Consider the following 19,038-nt stretch of genomic DNA (forward strand, 5'->3'; position numbering starts at 1 on the left):
GGGTAGTGCAAATTTTTTGGTCATTCATTTCTCTAGGGTCCAAACAACTGAGGTTCCTAACAACAGAATATTGTAAAGGACACTTGTTCAACAACTTTTTCACAATTTCCAAGAGAAAATCACGACATTCCATTCGTAACTGTATAATGTCACGATCCTTGCTTACATTCTTGTGAACCAAATCTTTTACTCTATTTTCTGCAGCAAATCCTAAATAGACTTTGGTTGCTGGCAAATGGTTTTCTTTCTTTGCAACTTCAACTCTGACAAGTTTGCCACAAGAATTTGCATTCTTCATAATATCATCTTTGATAAACCTTTCCATTAGGCTTCGCAGCAATTTCAACATATCTTTCCCTAAAAATGGCAGAACTGGCTTATCAGTTTGATATGCTATCAAAAATGGTTCCACTTCTTTGGCAATTGACTGAAATACTAGCAGTTTTACAGGCGTGAGTGGGTCAGCTGCCGCTTCTTTGATGGCCATGAAAGATTTGGTGTTGGGGTTGGGAACATTTTTGTCTGTTACAGACTTTACATACTTGAGCATATGAGGCCACATTTCAATAGCACGAGCTGCAACTATCGAATTCTCTATCCACCTAACAGCACAAAATTTTAAAGGAAAAAGAGTACTACTGGTCACATTCACATAATCTTCCCTCCTAGCTGGAGAGTCCTTAAAAAGATAATACATACTTGACAAAATTCTCTCCACATCCCAGGTAGATGAAACTGATCCATACTTAAATGCACCATGAAGTATGTGTAACCCACAACTGCCAGTTTGTATCACTGTTTTATTTGTGTCTTTCTTCAGTTGATCACAAACCATGTCGTAAAATTTCCAATTGACATTTGGACCATCCATGGAGAGCTGCAGTAAAGGCATGCTGGGAAGAAAAATTTCAGAACTGAGTTTTTCATACGAACTAAACATGTCTTCTGCAGTTGCATGTCCCAAGAAACTAGAGTGCATATAGCATGAGACGACTTTGTCGGTATCCCAATATCTAATATGGTAATCCAATTGCTTCTGATGAAGTTTTCGGTTAACACTCTCGTCAAAAAGCAGAACATACGAATCTTCCTTTCGAATTTTTTCCATGAGTAAGGACCTAAAATAAGGTGCTATCCCAAAACAACACATATAGGCACACTTTGTTTCTCCCAACGAAAAGCCTTTGGCAACACTGCTATCAGGAAACATTTGTCTGAACAAGGGCCCAATATCCTCACAGGACTTGTATGAAAAATGGTTACTGCATACTTTAAGGGCCCACAGAATTTCTGCTTTTAAAGTGTCCTGGCCAGTAATAAAAGAACTAATCAGGCCTACCTGCTGATCTTGAGAATTCTGGATATCTGGTTTCACGACTGCTAAACTTGTAGATTGGCCATCTTGTGAAGGCTGTTTACCACCGAGATATACTTGTATTCCAAGTTTTGGCTTCTCACTTGCCAGAGCGACATGTTTCTTCCCACCCATATGACTCGTTAACGCCGATACACCCATGTTACTGATATCGAAAACACTACTACATAAAACACATTTGGCTTTATTTCTGTCAGTCGTTTTTTGTAGCCATTTACTGAATTTTGGGTTACGTAACCACAAATCGTTAAAAGTACAGTTTCCAGGCATTTTGAGAAAAAATGTTAACAATATCTCTCAAGTTGCATAGGTACATAAAAACACTAAAAGCACTATCAAACACGTTGAAGGAAAATAATAAGAGAAAGTGTGAAAAATGTAGTTTTTACATACGACAGCCGCAAAAATTAAATCAAAATGCAAACAAATAGGCTATTTGATGCAAATATCAAAGCCGGCAAAAAAATCTTTTCGCAACTCGTAGGAAGTATAAACTAAAAACGAAGTCGGAACTGATATTAAAACATTTCTAGAAATAACACTTTTCCCTTTCCAATCACTCCGACAATGCCATACAATTACAGAAGCATGTAAATCCGGAAAAAGTACAAAGCAAAACCACCATCTTGCATCTAACTTCTTTTGTTTGTACCACATTTACCATACTATACCATATTTATCCTGCATATTTTAAAAATCGATACCACAACTACCACGCGATACCACATTTACTCTTGTGTACCAAACTATATCCAATAACACAGTTACGCAAAGCATTATTACGCACCATAACCGATAAATGTCGTTGCCAATAGAACACGAGAAATTCCCAAATCCATTTTTTTTTTTACGAAAATTCACTCGGTTATCGTCTGTTCACGTCAAGCAAATTATATTCTAGAAATAAGAAACAAATTATGGTTTTGTATTCCTAAGCTATGATTTTAACGATGGGAAACTAACTGGAATATTATGTTACCTGAAAATTCAAGGACTTTCCAAGGACTGGATTGAATTCAAGGACTTTTCAAGACCTTTTAAGGACATGGTAAAAGTTCCAGGACATTCCAGGACCGTACGAACCCTGTTTCACAGAAGAAAGAGCCAAACGCCCGATCGTGCATCTTCAGGGTTTTTTTTTTTGTTCATTGTAAATAAATACGCCGGTGTTGATAAAAGGATACTAATGGTCAATTAGGTTAGGTTAGCTACATCATAAATACTTTAAAAACGTTGTGGACGGTTGATTTGGTTAGGATAGCTACATTAAAGATACGGGGGGGGGGGGGGGGGGAGGGGAAACATGAACTTCGGGTTTTGGCTCTCTCGTCTGTGAAAAGAAGGCTTCACCTATATCCTCCCCCACACCCCCCCTTTTTTTTTGCAAGCCTAATAAATCTATCATTCCCACCAACCAAAGGAAAAGAAAAAAAAATGTGATAGCAAACAGCTGGCAAAGTGTGGAAAACGGGGTGAACAGGATCAAAAGTTTGTTAACTTTATATATATATTTTGAAACACATCGTAGCATATGTTTTAAGCGATGGTTCTAGTGCATGTTGCAATGTTACGAACATTTGACGCGTCCCGCAAGCGTCCCGACGCTCTCGGACAGCGGGGCGTCAGCGAGGTCTCGTGGCGACGGCGACGGGTGGACGTCCAGGGACGGAAGCCTGGTTCCTCTCGTCTTAGACCTTGAGGCGACGTTCCGCAGGTTTTCACGGCGCGCTGCCCTGGCTTGGAGGACGGGAAGCCTTTTCACAGACGCGAGAGCCAAAACCCGAAGTTCCCCGAAGTTCATACTTTTTTTTTCCTCCCCCCGTATCTTTAATGTAGCTATCCTAACCAAAATCAACCTTCCGCAATGTTTTTTAAAGTATTAATAATGTAGCTAACCTAACCTAAATGACCATTAGCATCATTTTATCAACACCGCCATATTTATTTACAATGAACAAAAAAAAAAACCGAAGATGCACGATAGGGGAGTTTGGCTCTCTCGTCTGTGAAAAGAAAGGCTCCCCCTTGAGGACTGTCGCCTTCTGCTATACTGGGACACAAGACTGCTTGCGTTGCCACCTTTTTGTAGTGACGGACTCCCTTCGCAAGGGGTTTTGCTCCTCGCGCTGATGGTTTGTGGCTTAAAGCCCCTCGTGACAATGAGGAAGGCCTCCGAGAGGCTGTGGCACGCGGCGAGAAGATCCTGATGGCAGAGTGCTTCTCCGTTTGACGACCATGCAAATCCTGCAGTTCCGCCGCCCGTTCAACCAACGTGCGCGCGCGTGCAGACACACAAACACCTGAGGATTGCAGAGCCATGTTGTTTCTCAAAGGGAAAATTTGCTGTATCGCGGCCTCTTTTGGTTCCCTAAATCCAATAAATCCGTTTCTTGGAGTTTTGGCTCGAGAGAAATGAATATATTTCACGTTAAGACCATTTATATTTGAAACTCTCGTGGATGTGTGGATCCAAGCGACGAGCGTTTCGACGGAGACAGAACCTACTGGATATGTATGGATTTTTCGACTTTGGAGAGGACACCGAGAATCATCGTGGTCCTTCTCAAAAAAACAAAGCTGCGTCGTTTATGGACCAGAATTTAAACGACGCGCGATCAGGCTGCGAAATGCTCCAACGTTACTCGACAATGCTACAAATATTCAGGAGGTTCAAGACACCACTGCCACCAAGTTGAACGGTAAAAAAAGGCCTTTCTCCCCTGAAACAATGATCAACATGGAAGTACCCAAAATTGTGGTTTAAGAGCTCGAAACAAAACAGTGTAAATGTTAACCATGAATGTGGTTAATTCGCATACTCATTGATAGGCGAACTATAATGTGCGAATATGAATATTTAAATGAAAATCTATGAAAATTTACTCAGATGTCTTCAAAATATGAAATTTCCTATTTAGAGGGGAAAATATTCTCGTTTTGAGAGAGAATTTTGTTGAGGTGACAACGTCTAATACATCAATGAATGCCGGCTGCACGCACGAAAAAGTGTCCCGTAACGTACATTGTCCCGTTAAGCACATTATACGCTTGCGCCGCTTCTATCTCTCTTCCACTCGATTGAAACCACCATCGATTTGACTTTTTCGAGGCACATTAAGCTTGTTTCCCTTGAAAAAAAAAAAAAATCCGGATGGGCCTTTTTCCACGAAAAGCCGAAACTACAACCACGGCCTTGAACGTGATTCCCCCCCACCGTCTGGCGGTCTCCGAACTGCAAGGTCAATCACCGGCCGCCTGGCCGCGCACGCACGCTCTTTCTCCAACACGTCCGCCTTGGAAACGACACACTTTCGAGCGAACCGAGCCAAGGTCGTTATGTCACGGGTCACAGCCCGTACGCCCCACTATTGGAAACGAGGGAGGGGGGGGGATGTGGGTTTTCCACCGCGCCGGTAATTCACAGAAGAATTAATACGAATGTAACTCCAAGAGCCTTTTGGGCCCGATAACAACTGATTCAATGCACACACACGAGTAACAAATAATCATATAGATCTCCTCACATGAGCGTCTTTTATGAAGGTATCGCATAAATTCATGTAAAACGTTAGGTTTGTTCAAAAAAATTATTTATTGTTTGATTTCCCTAGATTGGGAGCTATTTATTAAGGTCCGAGGTGCTGTTATGTACTACAAAAAAAAAATTGATGTTTTTAAAATCCTTTTCAATGATTAAGGTGTGTTGAGGAAAATAATTAATACATGCGTGCTTTTTGAAGTTAAAACAGTCATTTAACTTTATATTGGAAATGGCAGAACACATAATGATATTTTATTTTGAACTATATGATTGGTTTTTCTTCACTGTTACAAAATAAAGCTTTGTTGAATTTGCAGTTCTTTCTCTGAATGCGTGTCGGGCACACGGTGATCGAGTATTGCGTTAAGTTTTGCAAGCATTAAATATTGGAAATGTGGCGGACGTTGCCCCATGATCTTGTGGGTTGCCTCCGGGTGGTTCCAATTCCCGCAAAAAAAAAAAAAAATTGGTTGTCTGTAAAGTCGGTTTACGGACGATAGTTTAACGTGACGTCATAACAAAACATTGATGAAATGATTGCATACTTTTATGAATAAAATTGAATAATTTTTATTGAATTATCACTATTTTGTATGGATACAAAGAAGGAGTGAAATGAAATCTACAATTTAATTCATAAATTTACTTTTATTTGCACTCATTAATTCAAAGATGTTTATTACTTTAACGAAGAGATTATTTTAACTATAACGTTTATACATGTTTGCTATTTAACTTCTTCCAATCTGTGTTATTCTGTTAAGGATAGGACGATGATAGGAAAAGTAGGAAACGAATGGGAGTGTTTCTAGTTTAATGTGTCTCGAAAAAGTAAAATCGATGGTTGTTCCAATCGAGTGGAAGAGAGATAGATGCGGCGCAAGCGTACAATGAGCGTAACGGGACAATGAGTCATCCTTTTTCGTGCGTGCAGCCGGCGTTCATAGATTTATTAGACGTTGTCACGTCAAAAAACGTTTGTTCCGTCACCACTCCGTCCCAGCCAGCGACGCCTCGGCCCGGCCTCTTCGTGTTACGGCGCGCTTTCCACGGGCCTGAGCCAACAACTCGCTTGTAACCTCGCCTTGCGGCGGAGGCTGCCCGCCATTCTGGGTTCATTTTAACTTAATTTTAGTTTCAATCTACCATCGTGACTCTGTTCCCGGCCAAGTATTCGTTTGTTTTGCATATTGTTTGTGGTCGTCGTTGCTCCAGTAAGGACTTTGTGTATATCCTTACAAATATTTCCTATTTCCTCCTCAGCATTAAAAAAAAAGTTTTATTCAAGTAATACGAATAACCAAGGCTCGATAAGTCTTAGTATTTATTTGAAATCAAGCAAAGCCAGTGCAAATGAAGCATAAAAATTGGTCTTTTAATTGTAAAATTATATGAATTGTTGGACAAACTTTTGCTGTAAATTTAGTACTGGAATTTAAGTTTCTATTGTTTTTTTTTTAAAGGATGACTAAAATATTTTTGTTTTGAATTACGTAAAATGAAAATTTATATTATGTTGGGGTGACATGGAGATAAAATTTAATATTTATTCTTAAGCACAATTCTTCGTAATTTATTGACAGTTTACTAACGTTATAAGAGTGGAATACGTCAGAAATGGCAGAAAAAAAACATTTTAACATAATGTTGCTTTTAGAAATAATTGCGGAAAAGTGAAAGATTTGGTACAATGGTCTGCGAACCCTGGCTGTTTGAGAAGTAGCGCGTGTGGTTTCTCACTAGAACCTCTACTTTCACACGTGGTGCTTACCCAGATCCTCTCCTCTACTTCCATAAATAGTACTCCCTAGATCCTCTACCCTACTTCCAAACGAAGTGACCTAGATCCTCTCCTCTACTTTTACAAGTTGTGTGTGGCTAGATCCTCTACCCTACTTCTACGTGTGATGTCTCCCCAGATCCTCTACTTTACTTCCACACGTGGAACGTACCTAGATCCTTTTCTCTAACTTTTACGTACCTAGATCCTCTACCCTACTTCCACATGTGATGCCTCCCCAGATCCTCTACCTTACTTCCACACGTGGAGCGTGACTAGATCCTTTCCTCTACTTTTACGTGCCTAGATCCTCTCCCCGACTCCCACATGTGATGCCTCCCCAGATCCTCTACCTTACTTCCACACGTGGAGCGTGACTAGATCCTTTCCTCTACTTTTACGTGCCTAGATCCTCTCCCCGACTCCCACATGTGATGCCTCCCCAGATCCTCTACCTTACTTCCACACGTGGAGCGTGACTAGATCCTTTCCTCTACTTTTACGTGCCTAGATCCTCTCCCCGACTCCCACATGTGATGCCTCCCCAGATCCTCTACCTTACTTCCACACGTGGAGCGTGACTAGATCCTTTCCTCTACTATTACGTGCCTAGATCCTCTCCCCGACTCCCACATGTGATGCCTCCCCAGATCCTCTACCTTACTTCCACACGTGGAGCGTGCCTAGATCCTTTCCTCTACTATTACGTGCCTAGATCCTCTCCCCGACTCCCACATGTGATGCCTCCCCAGATCCTCTACCTTACTTCCACAAGTGGAGCGTGACTAGATCCTTTCCTCTACTATTACGTGCCTAGATCCTCTCCCCGACTCCCACATGTGATGCCTCCCCAGATCCTCTACCTTACTTCCACACGTGGAGCGTGACTAGATCCTTTCCTCTACTATTACGTGCCTAGATCCTCTCCCCGACTCCCACATGTGATGCCTCCCCAGATCCTCTACCTTACTTCCACACGTGGAGCGTGACTAGATCCTTTCCTCTACTATTACGTGCCTAGATCCTCTCCCCGACTCCCACATGTGATGCCTCCCCAGATCCTCTACCTTACTTCCACACGTGGAGCGTGACTAGATCCTTTCCTCTACTATTACGTGCCTAGATCCTCTCCTCGACTCCCACATGTGATGCCTCCCCAGATCCTCTACCTTACTTCCACACGTGGAGCGTGACTAGATCCTTTCCTCTACTATTACGTGCCTAGATCCTCTCCCCGACTCCCACATGTGATGCCTCCCCAGATCCTCTACCTTACTTCCACACGTGGAGCGTGCCTAGATCCTTTCCTCTACTATTACGTGCCTAGATCCTCTCCCCGACTCCCACATGTGATGCCTCCCCAGATCCTCTACCTTACTTCCACACGTGGAGCGTGACTAGATCCTTTCCTCTACTATTACGTGCCTAGATCCTCTCCCCGACTCCCACATGTGATGCCTCCCCAGATCCTCTACCTTACTTCCACACGTGGAGCGTGACTAGATCCTTTCCTCTACTATTACGTGCCTAGATCCTTTCCTCTACTATTACGTGCCTAGATCCTCTCCCCGACTCCCACATGTGATGCCTCCCCAGATCCTCTACCTTACTTCCACACGTGGAGCGTGACTAGATCCTTTCCTCTACTATTACGTGCCTAGATCCTCTCCCCGACTCCCACATGTGATGCCTCCCCAGATCCTCTACCTTACTTCCACACGTGGAGCGTGACTAGATCCTTTCCTCTACTATTACGTGCCTAGATCCTCTCCCCGACTCCCACATGTGATGCCTCCCCAGATCCTCTACCTTACTTCCACACGTGGAGCGTGACTAGATCCTTTCCTCTACTATTACGTGCCTAGATCCTCTCCTCGACTCTAACATGTGATGCCTCCCCAGATCCTCTACCTTACTTCCACACGTGGAGCGTGACTAGATCCTTTCCTCTACTATTACGTGCCTAGATCCTCTCCCCGACTCCCACATGTGATGCCTCCCCAGATACTCTCCTCTCTACTTCCACACGTGGTGTCTCCGTAGATTCTCTCCAGGAAGCAGGTCATGGCCACAAACTCGTCACATTCACTTTGCGCGGAGCGAGTAATGGCACCGTCCAGGTTTACCGCTACAAATTAAGGGTTTTTTACAATTTTTTGGACATACGCCGTTGCAGTTTTGTACTTTTTGTCACGGTAAAATCCGTGAATGCATACTAAGAAATACAAAAGAAAACATAAACCCACAGATAACAAGCCTAAATCAGCTGATGTCGAATAAATGGACACAACGATTACAGCACAGACGAATACATTCAAAATTTAAATATCAGACAGCACAAGAATTTAGTCATGAAAAGTTAACAAACAGCACAGACGAACACACGATCATTCAGACAATGACGAAATCGTAAAACGTCGGTTCTGTTTCACTTCTTCATCTTTCTGCACCAAATCTTCAGAAAGGACAGAAAATCGTACATCACTGTAAACATTAGAGTGTCCATCTTTAAAAGCTCTACCCCATTTCCGTTCATCGGTCAAAATTATTTCTCCATACACATCACAGATCTAACAATGGATTTCAGTCGCTGTCGCGCCTTTAGCACTGAGAAAACGAATCACAGCGCATATTTCACAGTCGGCGGAGGCATTTTAAATACTCGCAAACAAACGTAAACACAGAGAAGTCGCACCATGGTAACGGCTACAATAGGTAGTCTTTCTTCGAAATCTACCTAAAAGAGTGCGCGTAACTATGTACACGTGATAGAAGTGAAAATACTTTTTTTTTTTTTTAATTCAAACCTCATCTCGTAAGTGCTCTCCTTATATCCCTTTGGCGTCACAAACGTTTCAAAAAATTTTACGAAGACGTTGAATTCGGCCTTGATAATTATTAGGGACCGGAAAAATTCGCGGGTTCAATGACCTCTAGGATGAACTTTATAGTTCTACTATGTACACTCGGTCAAATGTCACCCTCTCATTGGCTGCTGTCTTGTGGAGGTGCCCCCATCGTAGCGGCCTGTGATTCGATACAGCTTCGGTCGAGTGTTTTCTCACCGGCCCAGAGTCGTCCAGGTGATTTGTGAGCCAATATCAGAGGCAGCACTGAGGTATAACTATTTGAATTTCAGGCTGTCGTGAAATGAATCCGCGAATTTTTCCGGTCTCTTAATAATTATAATTTGAATTTTTACTCCGATCACGCCCAAATAAGTTTCACTTAAAAAATATATATATAAGCATTGCTGCGGTCCGGGGAATGTCTCACATGTATATATTGTTTTTCCCCCCGCCAGGAGTTGGCAGGCATGGGGGAGGACCTGCACCACGCGCCCGAGCCCGAGGAGCCGGCGCCTGCGCACTCGGGGGTAGACTTCCCGCAGCACGACCGTGCGCCGCGGGAAGCCGCTCCGTCCGCCGCAGGGGCGCCTCCGAACTGCGAGGACAACAAACACGACCTCCACACCACAGAGACTGGCCCCAGGAAGGGCCTAGCCTCCGCGCTCAAGGACGCCGGCGCCGGAGGCGAGGTACCTCGCGGCTCTGATCAAAACATTAGCGGCAACTTGCATCACCAGTCCATTTCGCATCATTTATAAACTATCAACGCAATGGGGAATTTTAATATAACAAAATTTCTTGGACACACGCCATTTTCAGTTTTGCAGTGTCCAGCATGGGAAAAATTCATAAATGTAAAAAAAAAAAAAAAAAAAAAAAAAAAAAAAAAAAAAAAAACAAAAGCCTAAATCTATAATACTGTTTTATCATAGTACAAAAGATTTTTTTTAATGTTTGTAACTTTATTTTCGAAATTAGACTGAATGGGGTGGAAAATGATCAGAGGGGTTAATAGGATCAAAAGTGGATATTATTATATTTTAAATATATATTTATTTATTTGTATATTATTATATATAATCAGAGGCGCAACAACAGGGGGGGCAAGGGTATTTTGCCCCCCCCCCCCCCTTCTGACCCCATGAAATGGGGGCAAACGGAAGCAAATAAAGTGCTGTGTAGGCCTAATCAATTTTTAGATAATAAAACTGCTTAAATAGCACCATTTTCCACCTTAAATAGAAATCTTCTCGGGGGAGGACCCCTGAACCCCCCACTTCAATAGAGGGGATCGATGATTCTTTATAAAAAGGTATTTTGCCCCCCCTCCCCCCCCCCCTTTGGAAATTTAGTTGTTGCGCCCCTATATATAATATATAAAATTATTGTATATAATAATATATATTGCTGTATTATGTTTCAAAACAATGTTGGACACTATTGCTCCTGTTACCCGGTCTCGCGAGGCGCTGCAGCGGAGGCGAGCACGACGTGTTGTGTGTGTGTGCGCACCGCAGACGCCGGAGTACTGGGGCGCGCTGACAGAGGCCATGGACGCGTGGGGCGACTCGGAGGCGCCCCTGGACTCGCGGCCCCAGTGGTTCGACGAGGCCCGGTTCCGCCGCGGGCAGCAGTTCGCCACCGACTACCTGTTCGGCCTCATGCTGGCCGAGATGCTGTCGCTGCTCGTGCTCTTCTCCTTCGCCGACGGCCTGCAGCCTCTCATCTCCACCCGCAAGTCCGACACGCCCTTCAAGGTCAGCCCCCTTTACCCCCCCCCCTTCCCCCTCCCCGCCACAACTGTCCTGTCGAGACACACACCTCCCCCCGGGCTCACAATACGATTGCACCTTCATCTTCACTTCTCCGTCGTCAAACGTCATGGTCACCGCTCATATTTCATAGCTTCCCCAATGCGCGCCAGTTCAGAGCCTTGCCCTTAAAAATGTTCCATTTGTTTGTAAACCTTATGGATATCATCTGAAACTTTTTTTTTCTTCCTAAAACAATTTTTTTGATACAACTAACCATTGCTGCAAAAGGTGAATTAAAGAGTGGGTTAAAATTTAAAACTAAATTGATAACTTCCTACCTTAGACATCACACCATCAAATATTTTCAATTTTTTGTTTTTTAAAATCTTATAATTTTTATTTTAAACTTGTATCTGAAACCATTTTTGATAAGATTAGCCATTGCTGCAGGGGTTTAAAAAAAACAGGGGTAGGATTAAAAATAAATCCATATTTTTCGTACCATGTACACTATTGAATTCATTCTTATTTATTGCAAAACCATGAATTATTATATACAACTTTTGTCTAAAATAATTTTAATACGACCTACCATAACTGCAAGGGGTGAAATAAACAGGAGTTTACAACTTTTGTCTAAAATAATTTTAATACGACCTACCATAACTGCAAGGGGTGGAATAAACAGGAGTTTAATGACAAAAAAGCTCGTAACTCCATTAGTAGTCGCACTATCAAATCTGTTAAAAATGTTTGCAAACCCTACAATCATTACATTAAACATTTGTCTGAAAAAATTTCTGATACAACCAACCACTGTAAAAGGGTGGATGAAAAGGGGATTAAATTCATAGCTCCCGGAGTAAGCATACCATAAAATCCGATTAATTTGTAAATATTATAATTTTTATCTAAAACTTTTGTCTGAAACAATTTTTGATAATACAAACAATTATTGCAAGGGGAAAGAAAAACCTGGGGTTGTAATAAGTACGCCATCAAATTTATTCTTACTTTTGTTTAACTTTCTAAATACTGTCTAAAACTTTTGTTAAAATAAATTTTTATCTAACCAAACATTACTGCAAGAGGTGGAAATAACAAAGATTGAAAGTAAACAATCAAATCCATTATAATTTATTGTATGAATCCTAAACATTATCTAAAACTTTAGCTGAAACAATTACTGATGAAAAAAAATTATTACCATAAAAACAGGAGCTGAAACTAATTTTTTTTTTTTTTTTCAAAATTTACTTAGTATCAAATCTGTTTGAATTAATTTTAAACCATATAATTATTATCTTAAAACTTGGTTCAAAATAGTTTTGAAGGTTAAAAAAAAAATTGAATAATTACCTTAGTTGGTATAATACTCAAAACTAAAATGAAAAATACATACAAGTTTGTTTTACATGTTTCACATTTAACTTGCAACAATGTTCAATTTTATATATACAGAAAATAAATAAATAACAACACACAGAACAGGATGTCGTTTTGGTTTCCTTGTTTTCTTGCATAACAGTATGTAAATTGAGCTCGATTGTGAACTTAATTTTACAATTGGCATTTATGACTTGACCTAGTTTCCCACTGTAAATACTACTCATTGTTTCTTTGTATTTGAATATGATTTTCAAACAATATAATGGTGGACTTAGATTCACAAGAATTTTATCTATTGAGAACTCCTATACATTTTTTAAGGCTTAAATAGCAGACCTATATATATATTTTTTTGTATTTAAATGCGAAGCCAACACTTCTGAAATAATTTTACAAGTCAATGACCAAAACCATTAGGAAACTGCATTTTGTCTGTGTTGGCATTAGCATCTATTAAAAATATTTAAAAAAAACTTTACTTTTTTACTCTAATTCACTAAGTAAACTAATTTTCAATATTAATGAACGGAGGATTTTTTCCTTACTTGATATAACAGCCTAAATAAACTTTACTACTGCACAGTAAAAGGTGGCCTATTGTTTGACATAACAAATATTTGTTTATTAAATAAAGACCTGATTTTAAATGGTTATTTTAACTTAACATTTTGAACTTTGGTTTTACTCTCCATCAGCTTTCCCCCTCCCCCCGTGGTTGGGTTATGGTTACTACTTACTAACCAATTCAGTATCTAAACACAACTCAAAACAACCAGCTGGGAGTACCGTTTACATGTTTAAACACTTTCTTAAAGATTATTAAATAATTCTTAAATACACAAGTAATCACAACTGTGCTCTTTTACCAAAGGGATGTCTAAAAACAAAAATGTTAAAAAAAATCTAAAACAAAGTTTAAATAGGGGCAAAATCATGTAAGCAAAATTAAAGTATTTACCGAGGTTCCATATTATCCAGGCCGACCTAAAGTGCCATTCCTGGCAAAGACTGTTGAAGCATTTGCTTGAGGAACTAGAAACTGATCTGACTGTTGTTCAAAGCTTTCGTAAAACTAATCTCAATGGTGCAATTTACTGGTTTACTAAAACCATCAAAAAAGACTAAATAAAAATTCAGGTAAACTTTGAGTATGCACGCTCACTAAAATTCTACAAATGGACACACAAAATGGAACATGTAAAGGCCAAAGCAGCCATAACCAGTACTTGTCATTTCACTTCCGAAATAAATAATCAAACACAAACGCGTGTTAATGCATTGTTAGAAATTACAGTAAAATTACAGACCTTTCAAAGAAGAATTTAACTGAAATAAATGAACAACTGAATCTTCGTAATAAAACTACACCGTATTTTGACTTCTCTATTGTCAGTTTTGTTCTAAACAAAGGTAAACACGCATAAGGACTAAAGAAAAGTATGTATTATTTCTGCAGACTTAACCAGTTTTTGAATATTTTTTTTTAATATACCAAGAGTCTAGTTCAAAGTAAGCGAAGTCTGTGTCCACGAATTAACGGAAGATCCCTGGATGATTTGTAACCTGCTCTTCGTAAATTTAAGGTGAACATTTTTCAACAGTGTGGTAGCAGTTTGTTGGTTGTGCTAGTGTGTTGTGAATGTGTACTCGCCGAGCGAGCAGCAGGGCCGGTGCAAGGTAAATTGGCGCCCTAGGCGAAAAACTTTAATGCCTCCCCCCCCCCCCCCCCCCCCCCCACGGCCGGACACCCAAAAAAACAAATTTTCCTTGCCTCAAAATACATCACGTAAGCCTAAGATTTTGTCAACAATCAAATGAAGCAGGCTTGGTTTTTTTTTTTTTTTTTTTAACTTTTTTACTTATTACAAATCATAAACAGGTCACCGTGGACTTTAAATAATTACTTGAATATCAATATAAACATTCCAAACTGTTACAAAAATCCATTTTCGTCTAGTTTCAATGATAGTTGAACATGTCATATCAGCTGTTATGTGTCGTGCTGCGCCGCCCCCAGCTACCTACTTGGCGCCCTGGGCGGTTGCGTGGTTCGCCTGTATGGTTGCGCCGGCCCTGGCGAGCAGGTAGCAGACTTTGTGTGTCGGTTCGCGCAGGCGTTCCGGCGCTACCTGTCGACGGTGACGCGCGTCCGGTCGTGGTACGAGGGCGACCCGTGGGCCGTGGACGGCGCCGCCAGGAGGAACCTGCGCGCGGTGCGCTCCATGCACGCGGCTGTGCGCGGCAAGCTCAACTCCAACTCCCCCTCCCCCTCCTCGCTCGGGCTGGAGGGCCCCCTGTGGAGCGACCTGCTGGCGGAGGTGCGAGGAGACCACGCGGCCGCCTGCCCCTTCGGCTCGGCCAGCCTCGTCTACAGCCGGCCCCGCGACCGCCGCCTCTTCGTCAACCAGGCCGACATGGCCTTCACGCAGTTCGGCTTCGTGGGGCTCATGCTGGTGTACCCGGCCAGGTGCATGCTCAGCTCTTCATCTCCCCCCCCCCCCCCCCCCAGGGTGTGTCCGCAAGGAAAAAAAATATATATATTTCGTTCCAACTTAGGCGGAAAAAAAAAAGTACTAGATTAGAAAAAAAAAGTACTAGATTAGAAAAAAAAAGTACTAAATTATAATATATCACTCTATCTCTGTCTATATTTTATATTTAAATAAATTGTGTCATGCGTGCGCACTTATACAACAAAAACAGACAAAGTGTTGAACAGGGATTAGCCTGTATATGAAGTGGTAATTGAAAAATTATAAAAAATATATGGTTTTTAACAATTTAGGAAGGTATTATGACATTGTCAAGGCTTGAACTAAAATATCACACCACACACACACGCATAAATTCCATAGTTTTTTTTTAAAAATAATTACGCTTAATAATAAAACATATTGGAGTTACAATAATATTATTATATTAAAGAAAAAATGTACTAGATCTGTACTAAACCACTAAAAAAAAGTTATAAAAGTACTAGATCTAGTACGAAAGAACTAACTGTGGACACCCTGTCTCCCACCCCTGTCTAGCCCCCGGAGATTCGGTAAACATGCAGATTAACGAAGGGGGTGAAGCATAAAGGGGCAAGGGGATTTCAGAGTATTACATGCACCAATGTTGCAGCTGTACCTGTATCGGAGGTTAAAAATGTCAACTCACATCATTGCAATTTTATTATGAATATTCGTTTTGGATTCTTAATATAAATATATTCTTAATATAAATATATTAACCAGTAATATTTTGATCTATTTTTCTTCCAAATGGCTCAACTACAGTCATTAACAAAAGCATGCTAGAACAGCTGATACTAATTTAAACAAATTTCCGCCATATTGGTATGTGAAAATCAGGAAGAAAAAAAAATGGCTTCAGTTGTGTTCCATCTGTAGGCTATCGTTACCTAATCTCTGATTCCCCCTACTGCACCATGGCTAAAGCTGGGTACACAAATGAAACAAAATAACAGTACCAGTAACAGTAGGTCGTTGACCTACAATGTTTTCAAACCTGCTGATTCAAAACACACAGGACGGTCGCGTACATGTGAGAAGTCATGCGCGTAGGAGGGAAAAAAAAATATTTTATTTTATTACGGATGCATGGCGCAACAGTCAATGTAAGAAGAGTAGATGCCATTTTTGCAGGAATAGAGAACTGTTACATTATTATCAATAATATTGTGGCAAGAAATCATACAGAATTTACAATGTTCATGTACATGTAATTCTTGCTTTAAAAAATGAATTATTGTACATACCACTTATAGAAAGTTATTAGTAATAAATATAAATAAAATGTATAAATATTTAGTGGGTAGAATGGCAAACTAACTACTTTACAGAACCCATATTAATTTATATGTATGTTGAAAAAAGTATGTTCACAAATTGCTGGTCAGATGTCGTAGGATAAACATTTGGTAGTAAATAAAGTTTATTATTTACTAACACTACCAACACATGTCGGATGCACCGCGAAATTTCATTGGCTGAAATTAAAAGTATGACTTTGATTAGGAACTAATTTCCCACAGGTGTCGCATGGTCAGTTGTGATCTTGGCCTGCTATACGCACACTTATTTTTTATTAAATTGTGTGCAATTAATCTAGTATCAATTTGTGATAAAACTTAATTCATTTATATCACTAACACATTGGCACTTTTAGTGTAGGACATGTACAATAAATATAACCCTTATATCATAAGAAACAAACAAAACAGAAAAACAACACATAATCTGTACGGGCAAAAAAACAGAATAGTGTCAATATTAAGATCTTACCTTAATTGTTTTATTTATAGTTAATATCAAATTATCATCGGGACCTTCTACAAGTCTGCTTGAATAGAACAAAATGTATATTATTTTAACTAACTGAACGGTCTGTAGTCACTATATTTAAAAAAAAACTTTCTATATTTTATAATGTATCTCAGACTATATAAAAAAATATATATATATTTTTGTGCACGACTAGCTAGAGGTTTGCAGGACAAAACTAATCCCTAGGACTTCTAGATCTGAACTCACAAATCTGCAAAATGTTAGAGTTTAATAACAAAATATTGTCTGTGGTGCTAGTATTGTGAAAAATAATGGAACAGATGAAGTTCATTCAAATATTTTAATAGTTGAATAGCAATACTTCAGCAATTCTAAAATGCCTGTTTGATTCAGTCCCAAAATTACTACTAATAAATAAAATAGGAAGGCTCACCAATCTCTTCTAGTAATGGTTATAACATTTATAGAACCATTAACGCAGCCACACATATGTATGCCTGCAAAACAAATCTTAATTTAGTTGCAAAATTTACACACCGATATTACTATAGCTTGATGCACTTCAATATTCTATGTTGGTGTTCTAATCAGAGCAGGAATTTGCATAAAACCCAAATAATTCCTTCAAAAAACAAAGCCATACAATACCTGAAAACTAAGGTCTTCCATCACGGCTTATAAAAATTTTTTTTCCCACTAAACCTAAAAATTTCAATTCTACAATCCAAAAATTAAAACAATACTCATAGTAGTTAACATCCCACTCTCTACACTGTAAGAGGCTAGCATGGATGTCTGCTACTATTGTAATACTAAAAATTAAAGTTCTGGCTCTGTATCAATACTATTATATATATATGTATGTATGTATGTATGTATGTATGTATGTATATATATATATATATATATATATATATATATATAGAGAGAGAGAGAGAAAGAGAGATAGAGAGAGAGAAAGAGAGAGAGAGAAAGAGAGAGAGAAAGAGAGAGAAAGAGAAAGAGAGAAAGAGAGAGAGAAAGAGAGCTGCAATTGGGTACAAAGTGCCCGGTGGCGAGCATTCTCCCTACTTTCCCCGCACTCTTCTTCTGAACTGATCCACACTCCCAACCGACACACTCCTCCTCCAGCCTATTCCATTCCCCTACTGTCCTCACGAACATCGCATTCTTTCCCCTTTCTGTCCTCCTCCTCTCTTTGAAAACCTTCGTAGTATTTTCCTTTCTACTTCTAGGCATTCCCATTTTGAAATGTCTCCCCAGCTCTTCCCATCCTCCCACTCCACTCAGCACTTGGTATATCTTTACCAGTCTCTCCTTCTGTCTTCTATCCTTTAAGCTCTCCCATCTCATTCCTATCATCATCTCTGTGGTACTGCACTCCCCCTTCCCTTCTCTGTCCGTTCTCCTCCACTTGCCCTTCACCCATCTAGCTGCTCTCCTCTGCACCCCCTCCAGCTCCCTCTCAAGTACTGCCGTGTATGGGTCCCACACTGCTGCGGCATACTCCAGCATGGGGCGGACCATAGTTTTATAGGCCTTGTCACGTATGCTGCTGCTTCCCCCCCTGAGCACTCGTCCCAGCATGCCCAGGGCCTGTCTGCTCTTCTTGACTACCTTGTCTCTACCTGCTCCCCCCACCCCAGGTTACCTTGCAGCACCACCCCTAGATATTTATAACTTGTGGCCTCACATATCACGTCTCCCCTCCAGCGATATTCTCTCCTGTCAATCTTCCTCTTCCTGGTAAACCTGACCACTTTTGTCTTACCCACATTTATTTTCATGCCATTATTTTCCACCCACTCTTCCAGCCTTTTCATACCACCCAGTAGCCCATATAAATACACAGAAGAAAGAAATTTAATACAAAATACTTACTGTCCAAAACAATACCTGAAAATAAGATACCACTGAATGTAACTTATAACTTAAGTTTGCGCAGAACATTTTAAATTCTACATATTACCAACTACAAAGTACAAAAATAGCTTTGCACATCAGTCCAAAGAGAAACTAGCTAGAATTGCTGATAAAATAAAATAATCCCTAACTGGA

At 40.3% G+C, this 19,038-nt stretch overlaps 1 protein-coding gene across 1 annotated transcript in view; it reads left to right on the forward strand.

The window, feature by feature from the left end:
- Positions 1-19,038, forward strand: part of LOC134536872 (uncharacterized) — a 60,274-nt gene that overhangs the window by 36,943 nt on the left and 4,293 nt on the right. Inside the window, exons 2-4 of the mRNA XM_063376921.1 lie at positions 10,001-10,234; positions 11,063-11,302; positions 14,803-15,155. Coding sequence (XP_063232991.1) covers positions 10,013-10,234; positions 11,063-11,302; positions 14,803-15,155 — 815 coding nt within the window. The 5' untranslated portion in view covers positions 10,001-10,012. The remainder of the gene's footprint in view (positions 1-10,000; positions 10,235-11,062; positions 11,303-14,802; positions 15,156-19,038) is intronic.

This window comes from Bacillus rossius, chromosome 11, assembly GCF_032445375.1.
Source record: "Bacillus rossius redtenbacheri isolate Brsri chromosome 11, Brsri_v3, whole genome shotgun sequence".
Taxonomy (NCBI): domain Eukaryota; kingdom Metazoa; phylum Arthropoda; class Insecta; order Phasmatodea; family Bacillidae; genus Bacillus; species Bacillus rossius.